Genomic DNA, 25,900 nt, shown 5'->3' on the forward strand with positions numbered 1-25,900 from the left:
CACTACTTTGTTGATGCACGTGCGGCTACTGCGCACACAATTCACAAACACAGAAAATATATTATTTTTTTAGCACTTGGGGGGAGCACCCCTGATGGACAGAGCACCCCCTGGACAACACTACAGCACCCCTTTAGGACTGGGACACTGCACAGGACTTTGGAGTGGACACAGCCCCTATGGAGAACTGACTGCACAACACAGTCCAGCCAGCCCCTATGGACTTTGAAGTAGTGGACACAGCCCCTATTAACAACAGCAGCACAGCACAACACAGCCAGCCCCTATGGACTTTGAAGTAGTGGACAACAGCAGCACTACACTACACTACACAGCCCTAACTCCCACCCTCCCTCTTCACTGTCCACAGCCGAGTGAGAAAATGGCGCCGACGCGGGTACCTTATATAGGATCCAAAACCCGCGAGACTCGGAAGGCGGGATGATGACGTTTTGCCTCGATTTCAGATCCGAGTCAGGCGGGAAAAGTCGAGCCTGATTCGGATCGGACTCGGATCGGGGGGGTTCGGATTTCAGAAATCCGAACCCGCTCACCCCTAATTACAATATGTACAAATCAATGGAAAAACAGAGGAGGTGAATATCAAGAGATCCCACGTGCGCCACAAAACCACAGTCCACGTCATTACGCCCGCACAGCCGTTCATCAGAGTACTGGGCCATACATAAAGGGTCTTGAGAAGTGAAATGCGTGGGCAAGAGTAAGAGGTTTCTAACAAATGTACCCCAAAAGTCAGGTCTGTGTCCATCCTTAGGTATCCAAAGTGCTCAATTATATGTTGCAAAAGGCTACAGGACTGACCCCTAATGTAATTTGTGACAGTATGTACAGTGTGAAATACCTGCATAGAAAGTGTCGAGTGGACAGAGGAAATTGTTGCAGTTTCAACCTCAAACAATTAATACAAATCTGCTGCAATTTCCATTGATCTTACTGCCCGGTAGCTGTGCACTTTCTATACCTATGGTCACAGGCCAGGGACCTCCGACAGCTTAACAAAATCGCCATTCGGTGATTGTGGGTTCAATGTACAGTATTAGCCAGCCATTTAGCTCAGCGCTAAGAAACATCCTGGATTGCCTCTTTATCACAGTGGTGCAAGATATCTTTGTGCCCATATGTTTAAAAAAAATAGTCACGGAACTGACGCGTTTTGCTGTCCTATAGTATTGCATTAGCTTAGCACTGATGAAGTGTAAGGCTGAATACATGTTGCTTCTATCTTGCTCAATGCGCTTCGCTCAGCCCTGTGGTGATAATATTGAAATAAGGGGTTATCATCACTTGATACTTTCACTCCTGTTGCAAACTTGCACTTAATGAAAAACAGTTGAAAACCAATTTTACACTAAACAGCACTTATTTCATCACAAATTACCCCTTATATCTATATCCCCCCATAAGTTTTACAAATTTTTGTCCCAGAAAGGGGCAGGTGTTCACAGTAAATGGGTGTGACTTTATAGGACTTTGATAATAGTGAGGTGGGGCTAAGGTTATTTTCTATATATTAGGATGTACAGTATACAGCGGGTAAAATAAGTAACAATTTTCTGAGTAAATATATTTATAATGGGGCTATTCTCATGAAATTTCACCAAATGTCAGCAACAACCCATGCAATCCACACATGCAAAGAAATCAGACCATAGATGTCCATACATTAAGTTATGTGTAATTAAGTAAAATGACACAGGGAAAAAGTATTGAGCACATGAAGAAAGGGAGGTGCAAAAAGGCATGGAAAGCCAAGAGACCAGCTGATATCTATCAGTAATTAGAAAGCAATCCTGCCCCTTGTCAGTGCAAATTAATATAAGCTGTTTCAGTCCCAACTGATGGACTGTAATAAGGTGTCTCATTACCAAGGTGTCACACAAGAAACTTTCATGATGGGTAAACGCAAAGAGCTCTCTCAAGACCTTTGCAACCGTATTGTTGCAAAACATACTGATGGCATTGGTTACAGAAGGATTTCTAAACTTCTGAATGTTCCAGTGAGCACTGTTGGGGCCACAATCCGGAAGTGGAAAGAACATAATTTCACCATAAACTGCCCACGACCAGGTGCTCCTCGCAAGATTTCTGACAGACTAGTGAAAAGAATTATCGGAAGAGTTGCCCAAGAGCCAAGGACTACTTGTGGAGAGCTTCAGAAAGACCTGGAATTAGCAGGTACGATTGTTTCAAATAAAACAATAAGTAATGCACTCAACCGCCATGGCCTGTATGCACGCTCACCACGCAAGACTCCATTGCTGAAGAAAAAGCATATTGAAGCTTGTTTAAAGTTTACTGCACAACATTTGGACAATCCTGTGATATACTGGGAGAGTATAGTCTGGTCACATGAGAGCAAAATGTAACTCTTTGGATGCCATAATACACACCATGTTTGGAGGAGAAATGGCACTGCTCATTACCCCAAAAACACCATACCAACAGTGAAGTTTGGAGGTGGGAACATCATGGTGTGGGGCTGTTTTTAGCATACGGTACTGGCATACTTCATGTAATTGAAGGAAGGATGAATAGAAAAATGTATAGAGACATTCTTGATAAAAATCTGCAGCCATCTACCAGGATGCTGAGGATGAAACGAGGGTGGACATTTCAGCAAGACAATGATCCCATACATACAGCCAAGGACACTCTCAGTTGGTTTCAGAGAAAATAAAGCTGCTAGAATGACCCAGCCAATCACCTGACTTGAATCCAATTGAAAATCTATGGAAAGAACTAAAGATCAGAGTTCATAGAAGAGGCCACGGAACCTCCAAGATATGAAGACTATGTGTGGAACAATGGGCAAAAATCACACCTGAGCAATGCATGCAGCTAGTTTCTCCATACAGGAGGTGTCTTGAAGCTGTCATTACCAACAAAGGCTTTTGTACGAAATATTAAATAAATGTCAGTAAGCGTCTTCAATACATTTTCTCTGTGTCATTTCACATTATTACACATAACTTAATTTCCGGACATCTATGGTTTGATTCCTTTGCATGTGTGGATTATATGGGTTGTTGCTGACATTTGTATAAAATGTTATGACAATAGCCCCATTACATATATATTTACTGAGAAAAATGTTGTGTTCAATACTTATTTTACCCGCTGTATGTACACAGTCCTAGCACAAATCACTGCATAGATTAGAACAAGTTAAAGACATTACAGGATCATTTGTATCAGACGATCCTATAGGTCTCAGAATTCAAGAAAAACTGGATTATATAGCGTCTCTATGGTTTAACGGCTTGTACACAGTAATTACTAAGAGAGGGCGTGTAAGTAACTTGTTTTGTATGTTCTCTTCTTATCTACCTCCGTGCTGGTCAGGGCTGAGAATATTAGTAACGTCCCCAAGAATATCCACTTAATCATAGATGGCAGGAGGTAAATTACGCTGCAGAACTGCTCTTTAATAGCAGATATCCCACTGGCGCGTTTATATAATATTGATTCCTCCGCGGATAATCTCAGAAAAGTATCACAGATATCTCATACCCAGCAGCCCCCCCCTCCCAATATAATTATTCTATCATTGCCGATCACATTATTGTTTGTAAAAGGTTTTCAGCAATTAACAAATTCACTATTTCTAAAAGCAGATTTATATGTAATCCCATAATGTAATGTGCGCAACAACTGACATCCAGCGATACAATTCATGGCCGCAAGATGCCGCTGTGCGGACTATTACCTGGCACAAACATCTCCGCATTATTCTTATCAGCCCATTAAGGTGCGCAGGAATAGCTACGATCGCCAATGCATGCGCACGTATCGCGGAGAATTTAATTTCCGTTAGTGTAAAGGTATTTTCTAGCTTTGTTATTGGTCGTCATTTAGCTCATTACTGATGAATTAATTAACAAGGACCCCTTAAGGAGCAGGTTCATCATCATATAACTGAAGAGGGGAGAGGATCGTTACAGTACTGTATGTTACGTTTAGAAGAAACTGATATAGTTACAGAATTGGACATAGCACTTTTATCCAATCAGTAAACAGACGACCAATATTTACAAATAACATTGTTACTATGATCCCTAGGTCATAACAACTTCATCCAATAAAAAAAAATACGTAGTTTTATGAAAATTGTTACATCCTCATCCACTCACCAATTTAATGATGATGTGCTTTAGCGGATTTTATTACCTTAAATAATTCACACAAACGTTTATTTTATGAAGACTTTTACTGCATTTAGAACAACGTACACATTATAAATGTGTATAACAAGGCACTGTGTGAGAACAATGGCCAACCCCCGAGCAAGGTGCCGCGTCCCCGGAAAAGTCACAGTCTTACGTTCTGTATAAATATACTCCTGTAAAGACAGGGACTCTGCTCTAGAAGCGGACTGAGGAACCAGGTCAGGCTCGCGCCAGGTCACAGTATATCAGAGTGTACAGGGATCTGAAGGTTATACATAGATACCTCGCTGAGACCGGTCTGATTCTTCAGACACCGCCTCCTCTGCAGGACTGCACCTCACGTATACTCTATGGCCTGGATGACCGATCAGGCGGTGGCCTAGGTCTTCTGCTCTCACCCCACATTTGCCTTCCTCCTCCATCCAAGTTCAGATAATGTGTTTTGGTGGCCCCTGACTTATTTACAGAACCTTCCCCCAGCAATACCTTCTCATTTATTGACCATGTTGTTTCCTGTATCCAGACCTCTGACATACACCCCCTCCCCCAACCATTGGTGACTTCAACATCACCATTAATGACCCCACTAAAGCTCAGCCTTCAATGTGCCCGAGAGCAGCAGATGTGTTACCAGTACAAGTGGCCAGACACCAATGATGGCTGAGGATCCTGTCAGTAGAGTCAGTCCGGCTTTATCTGGGCCTCTCCGGCTATAATTCATCTACAGTGTTATCCAAGCACCATCTGTAGCCGTTTTCAAAGAGTCGCATCCAGGGGGAGACGCCCAGAGACTTGCGCCATTCTTCAGGCATCCAGGGCCATTGCCAGGTCTGCGTGCAGCGCTCTGGGTGGGGCATCATAGCCAGGTGGCGCCCATCGTCAGAGCAAAGCCCAGCAATGCCCAGAGGAGACCCATTGGGATTCATGGGGTACTCCTCAGTGGCCCCACACTGGTCATCCACATAGCGAAGAGGAGCCAAACGCTGGGAGACCACATAGTCCAGGACCTGCTCAGACCGGAACCGCATGAGACCTAGAAGACAACAGGGACGTACAGATCAAATCAGGAAGTAACAGGAGATAAACCCAACTCGAGCCACCTGGGGCAGAAATCCCAGCGCTCAGCTCCTAAACACCTATTACTATCTATGTGAGAGAGGCGTGCTGTCAGTCCTGAGGAAAGGTAGCCTGGTGCACACAATGCCTGGGTGGGATCATCTGCTCAGATGATGTGTGTATGTGTGCGTGTGTGCATGGGGGGTGATGTGTGTGTATGGGGGGCAATGTGCCTATATGTGAGGAGGTACGATAACCTAGCGCCAAGGTAGCTGGTTGACTGATGGAAAACTCCCCTGCAGCCTTGGAACAGCCCCCCAAAGATAAAAGGTATCAAAAAAATGTAAAAAAGACTTTAGAACACCCCAAAAAAGTACTTTCATTTTGGGGGCGAAAAAGTGCAAAGTTGGGGAACAAACATAAAAACTAAGTATGGGACAGGTGTTTTTTTGATTGCAAGTGCTGGCGGCAGGTGGATTTTTTTTTAACGTGATTTAAAACTTCACTTTAGCAACTTAAAAATAGCCCCCATTTTAAATGCTAGCCCCCATTTTCATGTACCCCAAATTGGCTGGGAGTAGTTATTCTCCCATAACAATACTGCTTAATGCTATTCTTCACCACTTGTGCTAAGGCGCTAATTGGCAGCAATTGTCACAACTTAAGTACCCCAAATACCTAATCGGGGGCATCTACAGTGATCCCCAATGTTAGTGCATCTTTTGGGGGGTGTCAGGCTGAGGTCCCCACTTCTTGACAAGACTTTTCGCCTGTTTTAGTTTCGCCGGGTGCAGTTTCCGCATCCTTTATAAGTAGCGGGAGCGCGCCCGATACTTTTCCACATGCAAAACACGCGATGTAGGCGAAGAGTCCGGCAAGCGAAAAGGTATCGTGGGTGCAAAACTAACTGAATACGGCCCTAAGATGGATTTGTAGGGGCTGTAAGGAGGTGCTTAAAAAAAAAAAAATTATAACATACCAACAAATACCAGGGGTTCATTTACTAAAGTGCAGGTTTTAGAAGTGGAGATGTTGCCCATAGCAACCAATCAGATTCTACTTCTTATTTATCTAGCACCTTATAGAAGATAATAGCTACAATCTGATTGGTTGCTATGGATGACACCTCCACTTGTCTGGTTTAGAAGCCTTAGTAAATCTACCCCTTATATAGTTGTCGTAACTCTTTCTGCTGGTCCATAGGGACATAACTAAACACATACATAACAACACGATCATAAGCTGCTCTATGTGATAAATACAGGTGTCACTTATACACAGTAACAGATGCGCTTTGCTTTACCTTCCCCATGCGCCACCCACACGCCGAGCGATGACCCGGCCATCCCGCACAGCAGAACAGAAGGACTTTCTTCAATCTTCACCGTCACAAAGCGGGACTCAAATCGCCCGGACAGGTTGTGGCTGAGCAGGACCCCCTGCGTGGGCACTATTCCTGTTGGATGAGCTTGGTATGAGCGGAGAGCACAGAGGACACACCGTAATATAACCTCCGGGCATGGGGGGGGGGGTCACTGACCTGTATCTGCGGGGTTCTCGGATCCCACCCATCCTAGAAGTGTCATGAGCTGGCAGCCATTGCAGATTCCCAGGCTGAAAGCGTCCCTCCGGCATCGGAAAGTTTCAAACTGCTCGCGGACACCGGCGTTAAACTTCACAGACGCTGCCCAACCTGCGGCCCCGGGGAAACACAATGACACCTCTTCAGCATATAGGACGTTCCACATGGCTTATACTTTGACTCTTCAGCAACCGTCAGCTTATTTCATGTATTGCCCAAACCGCTTGCCTGAGGGGCCATTTACGACACCAAAACTACAGCGTAAATGACATCATCAGCCTTATTTCACCTAGCAGTTTATCACCAGCCCTCTCGTTAAATGATCCATTTTAAACATTTGTTTCGCTTCATCTATGACCTGTAATGAATCACAATAACGAGAGGATACTGGGACGGCCCTAATTACAGGAGGACATTTTGCTGTAACGTTCCTGTCGGGGTAGGAGTGTGCCTGTGGTGCCCAGATAGAGTGAGGGACAGATAAGGGTAGAGGGGCAGGACACCGAGCCCTGGTGGAGGAAGGGTTGATATCAGGGTACAGCTTAAACCTACACGAGAGTCAACAGTGCTGGTCTTACTGACCTGAGATGAGATACTTACCTGCTATCTAGAAGGGAGACCTCGATTGTCATCATCACCGGGGGCACAAGGACCAGTAAAGAGGCTGCATATAGTTACCCTGTACATAAATGCATCATAATTTGTTTACCCCAGAAGATGACCTGGCCCCCATTATTCTCACTATTTGGGCCTGTGCGCTCTCCGCCCACCTCATCAATATCACACCTGCATTGGGCGAAGCTCCTGCCTGCCCCACGGAGACCTGCATTACCCTGGGATGGCAGATATTGGGATACTGCCAAGTGGACAACCTCGGCACCATCAAGTAGGTGACATGAAGGACACACATCCGCCACACAGCCAAACAAACAGGGGTTATGATGCAATGCCATGAAAAGTGGTTCAATGCACAAAATGGCTACCTCCACGGTGTGCTGGCGCTGGGCAAGGTTTAAATGTCTAGCCGAGTACTTACCTTTTGCAGACCCTAAAACATCAGCGTAGCTGAATCCCCCGACAAATACAAGACCTCTGAAGACGTCCAGGGTGGTTCCTCCGGAGAGGAGGTCCTCCATGGTGACATCCCACACCTGGTGGAGATAAGAGGAGAACACTCAGTGTTGGGTGCGTCACTCACACAAGATATCCAGTGATCGATGGGAGCTCATCAATACCTCAAACCCAGCCATCAGCAACGCGGCCGCCATCTCTCTGTCCCCATTGCTTCCCTCTTCACGCACAACGGCAACACGTGGCTGAGCAGAACCTGTGATAAATGTATTTAGTCAGTCAACCAATGCCCAGACCTCCCGTTACCAAATGGCTTTTCATCATCGCCTACCCCTGTACCTATTGCAGTCACCCCCACTGTTCCCATCACAACACCCACTCTCCACCGCAGATTCACCATCATACCCATTGCTGCCCCACCATCACTGTCCTCATCACAGCCCCACTACCACCATACCCATCGCAGTACCACCATACCCATTGCATCTGGCAGAGGAAGCTTCTCAGAAGGGTTAAAAGTCAGCTGATAGTCCGGCCCGCTACGCTGACTGAGTCCCGCCTCCTCCTGAGATACACAGCTGGGATTGGCTTGCAAACGCTCCAACTGGAAACTTGTCTCCTCCCACAGAGCCCTCAGTTTCCCCACTTTCTCGCAGAGAACCTCCTCACTGTTCACACAAACCCGGACCTGGAGATAATAAATAAGTAAATACACGATTAGTGATTCTGCCGACCTTCTACAGAGTCCTGACACTGAAGGGATAAAGGACCTCATTCAGAGTCGGTCGTAGCTGCCGCACGGTCGTACACCACCGATGTTCGCTAAACTGCGCATGCGTAAAGTTCGCAATGCGCATGCGCAAACTAGCTGCTACGATCAGAAATTTCTCTCTCCTTGAACACAGCCAGGTCGGTAGTTTGAGTGACAAGAGTAGGCGTTTGTGGGTGGTAACAGGGGAAGGTGCTTGAAAACGGGGGAGTGGAGATCCGAACGCATTATGTGAACGGCGTTTTATGGGAGTGCATAATTAACTAAGTAGTGTCATGGCACACGTGACATGGGTGGTTTGTACACTGACCTGATCATAGTGCTTAAGAGAGGGTATGGTCAACCTTAAGCTCTACGACCAGCTCCGATGGTTCCCGATGGTCTCGATTAATCCTTATATGGCCGGAGATGACGTGTAGTGCGTACGAGAAGGGGGCGTATTTTTTGTCTTACGGCCGCATCCTCCCCTTGGTCGGCCAGCTAACGATTCGATCTTAAGGACGCAACTTGCGAGGGCATCATTTGCATATCCGGCCCCTTTTCCCTTACGACCGTGCGGCCGCTACGACCTACTCTGAATGAGGTCCCAAGTGCCGAGTATCTGCCATGCCATATAGACCATCCTTGGGATAAAACTGCTCTCTACATTAGCGTGTCCATTTTCTGCAGATCTCTTTTATCACATTCTGTAATGACCAATACTATACAATGTACAGTTATATGGCCCGATTCAGACCCGCACACAAATGCCATCTCTCACGGATCGCAGTAGCTAAAACATGCTAAATGACTCGCTCGCCGCTTAGAGACGCCCACTGACAGCATCTCACATCCGCGGCTCACTTACAAAACCAGAAACATGGGAACACAGATCCGGCGGCCATCAGCCTTCTGAGTAAGTCTAAAGGCACATATCCACTAGACGATTAAATTGTCCAATTGAACGATATCGTTAAATCATTCAATAATCGTTTGCACATCGTTTGAAAAAATTTCTAAAAACGACCAGCGATGCGCACTCCCGCTGGTTGTTTAGACATCAGTCATCGGGCAAACATGTTGCACAACCCGACGATAGCGTCAGGTTCAACATGTTAGCAGACGATTGATGAGCCTGTACTGACCAACTGCTCATTCAGTGTAGGCACAGCGTTCAGTGTTTGTACACTGACAAACGACTGCAAAATGGGGGGCGTGTTCAGTCAATAACACGTATTTGGGGGTGGGGCATGGGGGCGTGACATCCTGATTGCGTCATCATGGCTCCACCCCCTCTTCACAATGCCGTTATTAATGGCATTGTGAGGCAGGGGCCGGGACCGCGATAACGCGTCAGCGGTTCCTCCGCTGCCGGGATTTATACTGCAAGAGTAGGGGGGGGCGGACAAGTCACTGGGGCACGGGAGGCTTGCCTGCCTTTCCAGGGGGCTGGGAGCGGTACCGATTTTCGGAAGGCTCCCGGCCGAATCGGGAGGGTAGGCAAGTGTGGTGCCTTTAGCCGGTCTCCAGACACACAAAAGGGCTCTCCTGCTGCCACCAAGGACGCAGTGACTAATTTATGCACGCCCAGAAAACAGTGTCTAAAAGGTCCTTTTCTCCAACCAAACCAGTTATCCCCCCCAAACGCTGACTACCTGTCACTCACATTGCGAGTGACTCCTCTGTGTGAGCGTAATTGCAATTCAATCTCTACGCATGTGCAGTGCGGCCAACACGCATGTGCTATGGCTAACCATTGCTCAATCTGTGTAAATGTCGCCACTGCGTCCACATCTGTATCAGCCGCTAGTGTGACCAACATGCACTGCTCCAACACTGAGACCAACATGCACTGCTCCAACACTGAGACCAACATGCACTGCTCCAACACTGACCAACATGCACTGCTCCAACACTGAGGCCAACATGCACTGCTCAAACACTGAGGCCAACATGCACTGCTCCAACACTGAGGCCAACATGCACTGCTCCAACACTGAGGCCAACATGCACTGCTCCAACACTGAGGCCAACATGCACTGCTCCAACACTGAGGCCAACATGCACTGCTCCAACACTGAGACCAACATGCACTGCTCCAACACTGAGACCAACATGCAGTGCTCCAACACTGAGACCAACATGCAGTGCTCCAACACTGAGACCAACATGCAGTGCTCCAACACTGAGACCAACATGCAGTGCTCCAACACTGAGACCAACATGCAGTGCTCCAACACTGAGACCAACATGCAGTGCTCCAACACTGAGACAAAAAACGAATCCGTATTCATTTCAGATGATTCCGCTGCCGGAAAACTCTCAGGAACTTATAATGATACTATCCCGCACCAGTATCCAATGAACCTATATTATTAATTATCTGATGGTCATTGGTTCTGCTTCCATATATTAATCATATATTAATAATCATAGGAACACAATCTCCATAATTGTTAAATACAGCCTCAATGCAGTGCTCCCCTAATGCTATAAGGTCAAAGAACGAAGAAAAAGAAGCATTATGTTGGGTGTACGCTGAACCAAAAAATAAGTAAAATGTTATAATTTTATTGATATACATTAAAAAAATATATATACACTCTATTTTCTGACAGACGGTAAAATATTAAAATGTTAGTGTGCAAAAAGGAAGAACAGTGCATTAAAAATATCTATAAAAGATTCTTCCGGCTACTGTACCTGAAGTATTTCACTAAACGAAAAAGTTATATTGCTTATTTAATATTTTACCAACTCTCAGAAAATCGAGTGTATATTTTTTAATGTATATCAATAAAATATAACTTTTAATATATTTTTTGGTTCAGCGTTCACCCAGCATAACGCTTCTTTTTCTTCATTCTTGAATAACTCTCAGGAAGTTGTCGGATTTCCTCCATATTAGTAATGCCCCCCTGCAGCAGCACCCGGGGCCCAGCAGCTAGATTACAGCGTGCGGGAGTACAGAGCCGGAAAACGCTCCCCACAATAATAAGAGGCAAGGCCATTGCACACCACTACAGTAACATGACCTTCAGCGAAAGTCCTATTTAAATAGACATAAAGAGAATCATAAGTGCGATCCAGCAATGTATATTTGCTCAGGTTTGTATACTGGTCTTTCTAATGCGTTTTAATGCACACACCCACTTCCCAGTCCTTAACTCCACCCCCAGGACAATGAATCTACACCAGCCTTGCTCATACACAGACTCCGGAGACTTACTTTAGAGCTGGGGCCTTGCCCCTGTGTGCTCCCGATCCTCACACACTGTAGCCCAGATGCCCGATATTGCTCCATAACCCGCTCAGATGTCGTTTCAGGGACTTCTAAGACCAGCCCCAATTCCTCCGCGAACAGCAGCTCCAGAGCTGAGAAGCAAAAACGAACGTCGCATGTAAAGGTTTCCAGACGTTGCTCACCGCTAAACTAGACACTGGCCCACACAAGGTAATGTAGAGACTCACCGCTGGTAATTGTAGAGTGAAGGTCGACGTCCAGCCCGCGGTTCCCAGCAAAAGCCATCTCCAGGAGACACGTGATAAGGCCTCCGTCACTCACATCATGTCCGGCACTCAGGGAGCGTTCTGAGCAAGTTAAAATGCAGAATAAATCAAATGTCAGAGGAGCAGAGAAGTTCCCCGCCTACCGCTGAGAGGGGTCTTCTCCAGTGCCATTAACGCAAAAAGCTCAATACAATAACTGCTGGTTGTTTACAAGAATAAAATGTGACTCTAATGTTCAAAATAAGGGAACATGAAGGGGAGGGCTTACACATTTAAATAATTAACCAATCAGCGACAGGAAGGTCTTGTGTCCATCTCACCTCTGAGGAGTTGCTGAGTAACCTGGAAGCAGGACACCAAGGTCTGGGGCTCGTCCAGGTCAGGGGGCTGGTCTCCGAGCTGTGAATAGCACTGAGCCAAGGCACTTCCACCCAACCGATGCCGGCCGGGGCTGAGAGGGACGTACAGGAGGACACCTGGATCCAAAACAAACATGAGATGAAATCTGCCACCACCTCCAATTCCAGATTAAGACTAAGCCATAGGAAAGAGAAGGGGGGAAAACGAAACCAAGCATGACATTTGCAACTTATTTTTACGAAGCCGCTTTTTTAGATTGGCCTATTACCTGCTTACAATGCAGAGATTTAGGGGGGGGGGGGGGGGGCATTTAAGAAAATTGTTGGAAAGGAAAAAAAGGTCAAGTGAAATCTCTGCACAGATAATACAGTAAAATATGGTAAAATATGGTCGAAGGTATCAAAGTATACCCAATATAATAGAAATCGTTATTTATTGCAGATCACGATAACCTGTTTTGCATAACATCCCTCTGCTCTATTCTGTATGCAGAGTTTATATAAAATACCACACAACTCCACCCATTACAATAAGCTTCCTAATGACCCAGAATCCGTCGCTTTGAGTTATTTACCCTTCTGTCCTGGCGTCTTCAGATCCGGCGTCACCGTGGCGGTTATATCAGGACACACTGCGTACACAGAGATCACCAGAGACCCTGGAAATAAGAGACTGTATTACGCTCAGGGAGAGCGGAGGATGAGCGAGAGAGGGACGTGGATAAACCTATAGGATGTGTGGGGGAGGTCACGTGATCACCTGGGGCCTTCACCGTTTCTGGCCCGGCCCTGGCAGCCATGCTGAGGGAATCCTTTCCTCCATCCACGGCCACGCCGAGCTGCGCCATGACATCACACATAGCCACGCAGGCGTCGTACAGAGCGGCGCCCTCTCCGGGCAGCTTTGCCGCCCACATCCAGTTGCCGCTGCATTTAACATCCTACGAGGAAGTGGAGGGAGAGATGACCGGCGGTCTCTAAGCGGCCAGCACATTAAGCGCAGCTGTATTCGTTATTATATATTGCAGAGAGCCTGGCATTATGGAGGGCATTACCTTCAGGTCAGTCACCAAGGCAAACATGAGGTTTGTAAGAGCTTCGCCCACTGCCAGCCGAGCTCCCGCTTTGGGGTCCAGGAGACCTTTAATCGGCTGCTCGCCAATTGCTGTAGCTCCTCCCACGGTGTCAGTATAGGACAAAGCTATCACTGCCACGTCAGCCAAGGGGGTGTGCAGGGCCCCCACGCACTGCTGCTGGGCCACGAGACCAGTCACCGAGCGGTCAACCTGCCGAAGGAAAAAGGTCGGGAATCGCACAGTGTCCTGTATGGAGAACCCTCATGACTGGTCCAGGCAGAGAGAGACTCACCTTGTTAGTCAGGTATCGCTTGCTGCCCACAGACGGCAGCCTCAGAACACGCTCCAGCGCTTGTCTGACAGTAAGGTCATCAGGGAGGGTCAAAGGTTGAAGTTCATTAGCAATGCGTTTTAGCACAAACTCCTGTATGTATACAGGGAAACATGGAATTAAAAAACAATTTTTTATTTTTATTTTTTTTGGTCGAGTGTATGTATGAAACTGTACCCCGCACCTTACGCGGCATCTTCCCCAACACCCACTCCAGCTCTAGGTCCACCGGGACGCAGTTTCGGTCGCTGTGATCGGGGACAGGACCCACCTCGCTTCCATTTACCAACACAATCTGTAAGGGGGAGAGTAAGTAAATCTCAGTGACGGCACAACGTGGGCCGCTGACCTCATCGCATAAGGCGAGGCTGGTACTTACTCTGCCATCGCCTGTGATCTTGCCCACAAAGTCCACAGGAGACCTCTCTCTTCGGCATACAGAGCGCAGAAATTCCGCGTCACTTGGACGGACGAGCAAAGCGTTAGATTCCTGGTACTCTGCTCCCCAAATCTCCAGGACACTCAAGGTGGGGTCCCCTAACTTCAGAGAGGTGGAATAAGCACAGTATGTACTAAACTCTAAGGGTTTGCCTTGGGAAGTGGTTACACAGACAGGGGGCTTTGGGTGGGGGGGGAGGAGTGGAAACAAACATACAACATTGATCATACCTGGAAACTTTTAGTATAGATGATGGCTCCTTGGGGTTCGCTCAGCTCCTTTAGGACATTACCTTTAGAGAGAACAACAATGTGAGTTCGGATGGAGGCCCTATCCAACTATACAAGTTCAAGATACACGAGGTTAAGCGAGAGATGTTCCAAGTCTTGGAGAGAGATGAAGATATAGAGAGAGATAAAGCACCAACCAATCAGCTCCTAACTGTCATGGGACAGGCTGTGTTTGAAAGATGAAAGTTAGGAGCTGATTGGTTGGTGATTTACATCTAAGACTTAGTACATCTACCCCTAATGGTGAAAAAGTGCAGAAAACCGGAAGGAGAAGGTAGAGAAATGCAAGAAGACTAAAGTCTCACCGTTGCCCCCTGCCCCCTGGTCATGGATGCTACAGATCGGATTATGTTCCCCTCTTTCCACACAAGCCCGAACAGCTCGGTTCATCTTTTGCTCCATCTCGGCGTCCCCGCGTTGCACCGCTCCAAAATCCAGGTCACTGGCGTTGTCTCCCTGAACCTGGAGTTTCAAGGAGAACATCACTAAACACTGCCACTTGGTCCACCTTCTCATGTAGGACCCCGTGAAGCAGGACTCGCCTCGGCCAAGTTGATGAAAAGCTCCGACTTAAACTGCACTTACTTGAATGGAAGATGCTGCACCTCCCCCCACGCCAATCCTATAGACGGGACCCCCGACTTTCACCACACACATTCCTGAGGGAGAAATGTAACACACAGATATTTCAGCTCTTTCTTCGGCTAACTAACGTTTACTACGTCACAGCAGATACACGTAATCTCGATGTCAAACATGACCCTCGCCCTTCCTACTCAGAAACCAATGCATACTAAAACCCATCGCCTCTCTTGATACTCGGCTGCACACATAGCCGCCATATAGGGCACCTGCAACATCACTAGCTGTCCTGCTCACCACTATGGGGTGCGAAGGAAGACGATCAATGTTGGTGAATAGCACATCGTGGCCATCGCATACACTTGAATTGCCCCCTATAAAATCACCTCCCACAGGGCACCAATTACTCATCAAAATTAAGATCAATCTACCTTCTCTGTTGGAGGACCCTTACCAGGTTGTGGAACTTCCTTGGTCCGATGAACATGTTCCATGGATCCAATCCCACCGCTAAACATAATGGGCTTCACCCACTCCTTCCTTTCCCCCGAGGGCAGGCGCAGACCAAACGAACGAGCAAATCCTGCGGACATTACAAGATATTTTTCAGGCGGAAATTCAATATAAAGCAACCAATGATAACCAGAAACTAGTCCTAACCCTCTTACCTGCCAGCACTGGCTCCCCAAATTTATTTCCGTAATCCGAGGCTCCGTTGCTGGCCTCAATAGCTACCTCCAGAGGCCGGGCAAACTGGTTTGGATACTGAAAGGAGGTGTCCTCCCAAGGAAGAGAGTATCCTGCGGGGAGGTGGACATACGAGTTAGAGGAGGAAGATAGAACGTTCAACATAGACATGTTGAAGAGGCTGAGCGGAGCCCGCGTACCTGGAATGTGCAGGTTCCCAAAGCAGTACCCAGCCGTTCCTGCGATGACATGTGCGCCCTTCCCTGTGCTCTGTACATCCCGAATACGACCACCAGTGCCCGTGGTGGCACCGCTGAACGGAGCCACTCCTGTTGCGGGGAGTCACAAGGACCTCAGTTTAGTGACAGACTTTTATCTGTATATGTAACACTTTTATAGGTACACCCGCCAGAAAACACCAGCGTCACCCGTGCACTCACCCGTGGGGAAGTTGTGAGTCTCAGCGGTGAAGATAAGGTGCCGGGTGGAGCTTTTCAGGTGATAGGGGCCAGCACAAGAGGGGTCAGCTGGGATTAGACTGGTCACCTCCTTTCCCTGGATTGCACTGCATTACAATGAGGCAATTAGCGTTAATTCGACTTTGCATTTACCTTCTATGTGAAGAAACCCAGCTTGGAATCAGTTGTCTCGCTATCAAAGTTGCTAAACCCAATAGGATAACCTTCCAGTATTAGGGTAATTTATGACCCTGCAATATTACAACATGTGAGAATATGTGCCAATTAGCGCATTGCCCAGAAGTACGTGCCCACTTCACAGACACATCCAAAATGCACAATTTACAGGCCAACCCCAAACATCTTCGGTCCATTCTCCTATTGGCTTAAACTTCTACATCTTTCCCCTTAGATATAGAGATGGGTGAAAGCTGCTCTGTAAAATATTCTCCGCAATCCGCCATCTCTCTCTTCCCCGCGCCGCGCAGAGGAGTCAGGTGTTATGGTAATATATGACATCACATGTCAGCAGCGGGTTTTCGGCACTAAACTACATTTAACACATTAATCTTATTTAAATAGGTGCAGTACCCCGTCCTATAGAGGGTGTGCCTAAATTAGGGGTATGTACAGACACAAACCTGCTATTGTCACAGAACTTGATGACGTTGTTTTGGTTGCTGGTGTCCTGAGTCTTCATGATCATATCAAACAGCGAGCGCTCCTTCTCCTGCCCGTCTATCAGTAGCCGGCCTTTAAAGAACCAATGGCGGCTGTGCTCACTGCGAGAGAGGGAGAGGCCGGGGATTACGGAAGAGAGGCTCAGAGAGGGGGAGAGAGGGAGAGGCCGGGGATTACGGAAGAGAGGCCCAGAGAGGGGGAGAGAGGGAGAGGCCGGGGATTACGGAAGAGAGGCCCAGAGAGGGGGAGAGAGGGAGAGGCCGGGGATTACGGAAGAGAGGCTCAGAGAGGGGGAGAGAGGGAGAGGCCGGGGATTAGGGACGAGAGGCTCAGAGAGAGGGAGAGAGAGGATTAGGGAAGAGAGGCTCAGAGAGGGGGAGAGAGGGAGAGGCCGGGAATTAGGGACGAGAGGCTCAGAGAGGGGGAGAGAGGGAGAGAGAGGATTAGGTAAGAGGCTCAGAGAGGGGGAGAGAGGAAGAGACAGAGGATTAGGGAAGAGAGGCTCAGAGAGAGGGAGAGAGAGGATTAGGGAAGAGAGGCTCTGAGAGGGGGAGACAGGATTAGGGAAGGGAGAGATCAGAGAGGGGGTGTACCGGGAGAGGCTCAGAGAGGGGGAGAGTTCAGGGAGGGAGGGGTACAGGGAGAGGCTCAGAGAGGGAGAGAGTTCAGGAAGGGAGGGGTACAGGGAGAGGCTCAGAGAGGGAGAGAGTTCAGGGAGGGAGGGGTACAGGGAGAGGCTCAGAGAGGGTGAGAGGTTACCCATGTAAGCCATAAAACTGCACAGTATGAGTGAGAGTAGCTGAGGAAGATACAGTCTGAGATAGGGGTGAAAAACATTTGGAGGGGTGAGAGACACAGACCTATTAGACTGTGCTAGATCAAAGCACTCAACGCTGCTCGGGTTCCGGCCCACACGTTGGAATAGCGCAGTATAATAATCCAAATCCCAGGAATCAAAAGCTAAACCTGTACAATAAATGACAGGAAAAGATTATTATCAGGACAGAGAAATGTGGAGACAGTATCAGATACGTATTCTGAGCTCGGGCATGGGAGATGGCACCAGAGTCTCCTACCCACGTACCCAGCTCGGTGTTTGCAGTCTCCAGAGCTGCCCTCCCACATCCGATCACGTCCACCTCGTAGACGTGCTCAGGCCGCACAGAAACGTCAAAACTGGTCACCGGTTCTGGGTAGATGCACTCGGTCATCCGGTCATACAACGACACCGCCAGCTTCTGCTTCTGGCATTCCTCCGGCTCCTTCTGAAACTGGCGGTTTGAGACTATATGTTAGTGGCGCCTCATTACCCGCCTGTGGCAGCGCCATTCACCGGAAAGCCCTTCTCACCTTGATTAAATATCTTTTTGAACACTCAATCCTGTCCACGCTGGTCAGACCGATGGTGCGACATATGGACACCGCGTTGGTGGAGGATGGAGTTGAAAAATTCAACCTAGAGTGGGACAGAGCGACAGCAGTGGGTGAGAGACCATGTGACGGCGCCACTATATAGAACTGGGGATGAGGTGTGCGAGGGGGGGACAATCATTCAGTCATGAACCTTGGTCCAACTTCCAGGAGCACATCCGAGGGCTCGGGGTGAAGGAACGAGGTGTCAGAGATGCTCTGCTGGTCAAACGGGCAACCGAAGAGCCAGCGCAACGTGTCGTCCTGCTGCCTGGATGGTGAAGAAGCATCTGCAGGGGACAGAGAGACACAGACGGTGAGGGAGACAGGATGGGGTGATGAATGTATGGTGTTATTATAGAGTGCTATACACAGTGACGGCCATTGCTCATCCCGTACAGGCTTATCTAATAACACACTGTATCTCACACACCAAGGTCATTAAACAATCCGAACTGTATCACAGACGGTGGGAACATTAGAGAAGAAGTTTCTCAGAGATGATTTGTGGCCACACAACTCATGATGTCACATTAGTGATAACAGCGGAGGCAGGTGAGAGAGTGCCGGGAGGAGGGTCTCATAGATAACACACTGATTGCATATATACAGGTCACACTGATTATTATGGGCCATACATCACATCCTAGTTACATTACATATGATCGGATACATATTATGGTCACACTACATATGATCGGATAACACAGGGGAGTCAGTGGAGGTCACTCACCTGTCCAGCTGACGTTGTAGCAGAGCTCTCTCTGTACGCTGTGAATATTCTCCGACCCAGACAGAAGGGGAGAATCGGTGGACGCCGGGATGGCGCAGTAGAAGTGTAAGACCACCATTGTCACTGAGGAAGGGGGCACCTTGGAGAAAGAAAGCAGAGTGCACTGAGAATGAGATAGCTACAAGTATAGGACAGACTGTTCGCTCCAGTCCTTGAGGTGACCTCAGCAGACCATGTTTTCAGGATGTCTTTAATTAAGCCACTGATTTATTCTACTTGACTATTAGTAATTATCTTAGATGTGTAAATCTCTGCTACTGGGTAGGATTACTAGAGCCACATGGGACATGCCATCTACAGACCACAGAGGGGAGCATTACTGGTTCAGACCACAAGATGGCCGCCTCCCTGTGTATAGGCGACATGCGCACTGTACCAAGCACAGGACTGGAGCATACATGGTTCTAATCATTTACACAGATATCATTCAGCAATGTATGAGGATGCCTGTGCTGTGCTGTGTACATACAGGGACTGTGCATGTGCTCTGCTGTGTACATACAGGGACTGTGCATGCGCTGTGTACATACAGGGACTGTGCATGCGCTGTGTATATACAGGGACTGTGCATGTGCTGTGCTGTGTATATACAGGGACTGTGCATGCGCTGTGTACATACAGGGACTGTGCATGTACTGTGCTGTGTACATACAGGGACTGTGCATGTGCTCTGCTGTGTACATACAGGGACTGTGCATGTGCTGTGTACATACAGGGACTGTGCATGTGCTGTGCTGTGTACATACAGGGACTGTGCATGTGCTGTGCTGTGTACATACAGGGACTGTGCATGCGCTGTGCTGTGTACATACAGGGACTGTGCATGCGCTGTGTACATACAGGGACTGTGCATGTGCTGTGCTGTGTACATACAGGGACTGTGCATGCGCTGTGTACATACAGGGACTGTGCATGTGCTCTGCTGTGTACATACAGGGACTGTGCATGCGCTGTGTACATACAGGGACTGTGCATGTGCTGTGCTGTGTACATACAGGGACTGTGCATGCGCTGTGTACATACAGGGACTGTGCATGTGCTCTGCTGTGTACATACAGGGACTGTGCATGCGCTGTGTACATACAGGGACTGTGCATGTACTGTGCTGTGTACATACAGGGACTGTGCATGCGCTGTGTACATACAGGGACTGTGCATGCGCTGTGTACATACAGGGACTGTGCATGTGCTGTGCTGTGTACATACAGGGACTGTGCATAGAACATATGGAAAAGCTACAGGTCCTCGCCGAATACATATATAAAGCATTATAATTTGTGGTATGAGAAGGGTGTGCGCTGCACAGCTAGTACACAGTCACCACAGCCCCTGCTGTTGCTCTGTAGGAAACCCTGCGGCTTATTTAGAAGGTGCCAGTACTGTACATTCTGTTGCACTTTACAATTGCTCATAAATATCACGGCACAAACAGCTTTGATGCGCTGCAACCTACAGCAGCCAATGACATGGCATATAACAGTCTGAAGTCAGACAAATGAAAACAGGCATCTGATTGGTCGCTTATAGCAGATGTGTTTATTGGGCACTCTTAGTAATTAAGCTCTTACATGCAGAGTGCAAGCTCATTTGGCCGGGGGGATGTGAACCTTCTGTCATGGTGCATAGTTTCTTCGTATTATGGCCACCCGCGTACAGCACCGCGTACATTGAGTGGATCGTAATACGACGTACAGCCAGCTACCAGCAGCATATCTATATACAGGTCTCAGCTTGTGTGTGCTGGTATCAGTGTGAGACCGACCAGTCTGTACATAAAGTCACAGGTCTCCAATCTCTGGATTTACACATATTACCCCCCAGAACGCACATTATAATATGAGAAGTGTTACTTGGGCCTGAGGTGTGCGCCATCTTGTGTCTGCATTAATGCGATGGGGAAGATCAGTGTGCGGGCGCAGGGAGCACCTCTGGAGTAAGGTTACCCTAGTCACTAGTGCTAAGTGGTACATTCAATGTAGGGACCACATAGCCCTCCCCCCCAAAATAATCCCTTCTTGTGGTCAGGGCAGATATTAGGCTAACCAAAGGTTATTACTTACACACTAATAGCTGCCACCAATGATCTTGTCCCTGGCACAATCCCTATTTTATTTATGCTGTGGAACTGCAAAGTGATGGTATATACACACGGTCAGATATAACAGGACGATATGAACAATAACGATATCGATCATATCGTTAATATCGTCCTGTTTTTGGGCCCTTCCAACCCCCAAACGATGGTCGATGCGCAGGCACGGATGGTCGATATCAACCAGGTTACTATAGGGACCCGTGGTCGTTGATCGCAGGTCGTTATAGTCGTTGGGGGGGTTGGTACATGTGCTTGATATTGGATATGGAACATCCAGCACATACTGGACGATCAGACAACGATATCTGATCATTGATCGCTCCGGGTGTACGGAGCTTAATTCTCAGTATCAGTCCTGAGAGCTGCACTACCAGTGCCAGTAAGGTAAATCCAGGACCCCCGCCTATAGTGATGTGTATTTATTACGGAAGTAAAACGCTATATGGGGGTAACCTGAGACCAGCGGGGTGATTTCACAGATTGCCTGGGATTTTGCTTAGTATCAGGGGGTCTCTATGGACCAGGACAGCTGGGTAGCGGGCACTGACCCAGGACACTAAATACAGGGAAGCTGGAGAATGGAGTGCTAGCTCTGCAGCTCACAGCAGGTATAGGCTAGTATTCTGCCCAGAATAAGTGCCAGGGGCAATGCCCCCCCTACTGCAGTAACAAGAAGTTACCCCCATGGGGCAGCACTGCGCACACACAGCAATCAATGAGCGCTGACCCCTCCATACACACGTGGGGGGACGTGGGACACGGGATACCCTTCCCACCCTGCCCGGAGCCCCCATCTCACCTCACCTCGGGGGCACCAGTGCATGACCCCCCGCAATGCACAGAGCTGCAGATTGCCAGCTCTTGTGCTCAGTGCCCCCGCAGTATTATGTACGTGACCCGTCCCCCAGCCCCTCACACCCGCACACAGCGCTGTACACACTGATACTAATGTATCCACCATCACTGGTCTGTGTGTCCCATCATCACTCACCTCCAGCATGTGCTGCCAGTCTGCAGGAGGAGGAGGAGGAGGAGGCCCGCGGGGAGGAGAGGGAGGCACACAGCAGAGGTGGGAGGTACAGGGGAGGAGGCTGAGACTGGGGAGGAGAGGGAGGCACAGAGCAGAGGTGGGAGGTACAGGGGAGGAGGCTGAGACTGGGGAGGGAGGCACAGAGCAGAGGTGGGAGGCACAGGGGAGGAGACTGGGGAGGGAGGCACAGAGCAGAGGTGGGAGGTACAGGGGAGGAGGCTGAGATTGGGGAGGGAGGAACAGAGTCAGACAGAAGAGGCAGGGATTGGGGAGGATGAGGCTGAAAGCAGCATTGAGAGGCCGGATTATACACAGCTGGGGGAGGAGGCTGGGATTGGGGAGGGACTGGGAGGCACAGTCAATCAGAGGAGGCTGGGATTGGGGAGGGACTGGGAGGCACAGTCAATCAGAGGAGGCTGGGATTGGGGAGGGAGGCACTGACAGAGGGGAGGATGCTGATAGCAGCATAGAGAGAGGCAGGAGGGTTATATACACAGGCTGGTGAATGAATGAGACTAGTGACTGTCCTGTGATGAGTGTCAGCTCCTCTGTATTAGTTATCCTGCACCCTCATGATGCTGCTCTGTCCTCTCCTGACCCTGCCCAGCATCCGCTGCCACATTATAATTCTGCTCTGCTATACAACATATAACTGCTACAGAATATATAACTACTATACAATATATAACTACTATAGAATATAGCTGCTATAGAATATATAACTACTATAGAATATATAACTACTATACAATATATAACTGCTATAGAATATATAACTACTATACAATATATAACTGCTATAGAATATAATATGTGCACTAGGAGAATGCTACACACTGTGGCCCTCATTCAGAGGCGGTCAGAGGATGCAAGCGGTCACTCAGAAACTGGGCGGCCGCTTGCATCCTGACCGGCCGTCTCTGTTTCGGTCGTTAGGCTGTGGGTTTACACCCACAGCTCTAACGACCGCTAGGGTGATGGTCGCGATGGTCATAGACCATCACGACCATTGGGGCCTACGACGAGACCCTAGGGTAGGGTCTCACTTGTCGTAAGCCCCGGAGAGCTTCTGGCTCTGTCAGAGCGGAAGCTCTCCACTGACATCACTAGTGATGTCAGTGGGGCCTCCCCCAAACGGCAGGCGCTCCCATGGGAACGCCTCCGTTTGGGCTGCCACCCCCCTGGCCCGCCTTCCAAACGGGGCGAGCTGTCAATCAACATCGACAGCTCGCCCCCTTTGGAAAGAGACCCGCTACAACCGGCGCTGTCGGTCGTAGCGGGTCTCACGCATGCGTACGAAGGAGCCAGCTCCCTCGTGCGCATGCGCACTGGACAAACATGGAGGCGGCCGTGCGGTCGTAGACCGTACGGCCGCCTCTGAATGAAGCCCTGAGTCACTGGACTGAACTCTCTGGGGCAGTTTTAAAGGATGACAACTGACTGTAAGCTCTTTGGGATAGTCACTTATTATATAACATCTCTTTGTGTGTGAATGTTAGAAATTATGAAGTTATTCTGTGACCATACAATGTACCCGGCTGCAGGGCTGTTACAGTTACACTAGGGGCAGAATGTTATGGGGTCAATCCTACTAAGTGCGAGTTGGGTCCTGCGAGTTCTCATGGAACATATCGGTACACACTAGGTCAATGGGTCAACCTATCTGACGATTAGTCAGTGTTTACGCACTTACCAATCGTTTGCCCGGTTTCAACTAGACGGTCATTTAAATTGCCCACCCAGTTGATCTGCTAATCACTGCCGAGTCCCCGCAGCATGTTTACGGGCGATGGCCGGGTCACCCGTACACACCAGCAGATGACCTATATATCTTCCAGATACTGTATATATGTGCTGTGCAGCAGATCAGATATGTCTGCCAATGACGTTGTCCACAGACATATCTGCTGCACACACCCGGCGATGCACTATAGATATACCACCCATTCAGGTGTCACCCGACGATGGGTGACACTAAAGTGTCACAGTGAGGGAGCCGGCACTGCACCTCCAGCAACCCTCAGTAATAAGCACCGGCCACACACACCCTTTTCGGCGGCGTGCAGCTTTGCCTCCCACACTGCATCCCTCCCAGCACTGAGTGACACCGCGGGGAGGGACGCCACTGATGGGCGATATATCAGTGTGTACCCAGCTAAACTTGCACCACAAATCACTCATGCCATCCAATTCCAATCTCACATTGATTTTTTTGTGTGCAGCACCCAGAGCAGGAGAGAAGATAGGGACAATCTTTATTTGTTGGGACACATCTTGAAAAAGCTCCTGAATAGGAGCAAAACTAGTCAATTGGGGCCTTTCTGTACTACTGCTGCATCCATCACACTGCTCACCAGCCATGATCTCCTGTGTGCCCGGCTGTGGATTTGCCATCATTCAAATTTACAGTGGACTGGCGGCTCCCCCCTCCCTGTGACAAGTATCAGTGGAAGGTGTGTGGCTGTTAGCTGAGGAGGGTGAGTGGCTGTTAGCTGAGGAGGGTGTGTGGCTGTTAGCTGAGGAGGGTGCGTGGCTGTTAGCTGAGGAGGGTGTGTGGCTGTTAGCTGAGGAGGGTGAGTGGCTGTTTGCTGAGGAGGGTGTGTGGCTGTTAGCTGAGGAGGGTGAGTGGCTGTTAGCTGAGGAGGGTGCGTGGCTGTTAGCTGAGGAGAGTGCGTGGTTGTTAGCTGAGGAGGGCGCGTGGCTGTTAGCTGAGGAGGGCGCGTGGCTGTTAGCTGAGGAGGGCGCGTGGCTGTTAGCTGAGGAGGGCTTGTGGCTGTTAGCTGAGGAGGGTTTGTGGCTGTTAGCTGAGGAGGGCGTGTGGCTGTTAGCTGAGGAGGGTGAGTGGCTGTTAGCTGAGGAGGGTGTGTGGCTGTTAGCTGAGGAGGGTGCGTGGCTGTTAGCTGAGGAGAGTGCGTGGTTGTTAGCTGAGGAGGGTGCGTGGCTGTTAGCTGAGGAGGGTGAGTGGCTGTTAGCTGAGGAGGGTGTGTGGCTGTTAGCTGAGGAGGGTGAGTGGCTGTTAGCTGAGGAGGGTGCGTGGCTGTTAGCTGAGGAGAGTGCGTGGTTGTTAGCTGAGGAGGGTGCGTGGTTGTTAGCTGAGGAGGGCGCGTGGCTGTTAGCTGAGGAGGGCGCGTGGCTGTTAGCTGAGGAGGGCTTGTGGCTGTTAGCTGAGGAGGGTTTGTGGCTGTTAGCTGAGGAGGGCGTGTGGCTGTTAGCTGAGGAGGGTGCGTGGCTGTTAGCTGAGGAGGGTGCGTGGCTGTTAGCTGAGGAGGGCGCGTGGTTGTTAGCTGAGGAGGGCGCGTGGCTGTTAACTGAGGAGGGCGCGTGGCTGTTAGCTGAGGAGGGCGTGTGGCTGTTAGCTGAGGAGGGCGTGTGGCTGTTAGCTGAGGAGGGCTTGTGGCTGTTAGCTGAGGAGGGTTTGTGGCTTAGCTGAGGAGGGCGTGTGGCTGTTAGCTGAGGAGGGTGTGTGGCTGTTAGCTGAGGAGGGTGTGTGGCTGTTAGCTGAGGAGGGTGAGTGG

The 25,900-nt window shown here is 49.0% G+C and overlaps 1 protein-coding gene across 1 annotated transcript; it reads right to left on the reverse strand.

The window, feature by feature from the left end:
* Positions 1–4,228: 4,228 nt before the first annotated feature.
* On the reverse strand, positions 4,229–22,213 carry PFAS (phosphoribosylformylglycinamidine synthase). Its single transcript, XM_088478171.1, has 29 exons — positions 22,155–22,213; positions 19,201–19,339; positions 18,622–18,757; positions 18,408–18,513; positions 18,142–18,328; positions 17,918–18,023; positions 17,018–17,158; positions 16,359–16,483; positions 16,119–16,247; positions 15,900–16,031; positions 15,686–15,814; positions 15,235–15,308; positions 14,955–15,111; positions 14,590–14,651; positions 14,300–14,461; positions 14,105–14,215; positions 13,882–14,013; positions 13,569–13,799; positions 13,274–13,454; positions 13,089–13,172; positions 12,475–12,630; positions 12,116–12,235; positions 11,874–12,019; positions 8,374–8,584; positions 8,061–8,152; positions 7,862–7,976; positions 6,784–6,936; positions 6,547–6,699; positions 4,229–5,220 (listed from the first exon to the last, which is right to left on the reverse strand). Exons 1-29 carry the CDS (start codon positions 22,176–22,178, stop codon positions 4,898–4,900), a joined length of 4,017 nt encoding a protein of 1,338 aa, XP_088334297.1. The 5' UTR covers positions 22,179–22,213; the 3' UTR covers positions 4,229–4,897.
* Between the last annotated feature and the right edge of the window lie 3,687 nt (positions 22,214–25,900).

This window comes from Taudactylus pleione, unplaced genomic scaffold, assembly GCF_031769625.1.
Source record: "Taudactylus pleione unplaced genomic scaffold, aTauple2 ptg000209l, whole genome shotgun sequence".
NCBI classification, from domain to species: domain Eukaryota; kingdom Metazoa; phylum Chordata; class Amphibia; order Anura; family Myobatrachidae; genus Taudactylus; species Taudactylus pleione.

Bases quoted from the DNA above. Each gene is read 5' to 3' on its own strand.
- PFAS (XM_088478171.1), bottom strand. From the start codon at position 22,178: ATGCACTGGTGCCCCCGAGGTGAG. The intron at 7,977-8,060 runs GTATTGATGAGC...TATCTCCACCAG, and splicing joins TGCTGATGGCTGGGTTTGAG to GTGTGGGATGTCACCATGGA. The intron at 6,700-6,783 runs GTCAGTGACCCC...CTCATCCAACAG, and splicing joins CGAGAACCCCGCAGATACAG to GAATAGTGCCCACGCAGGGG.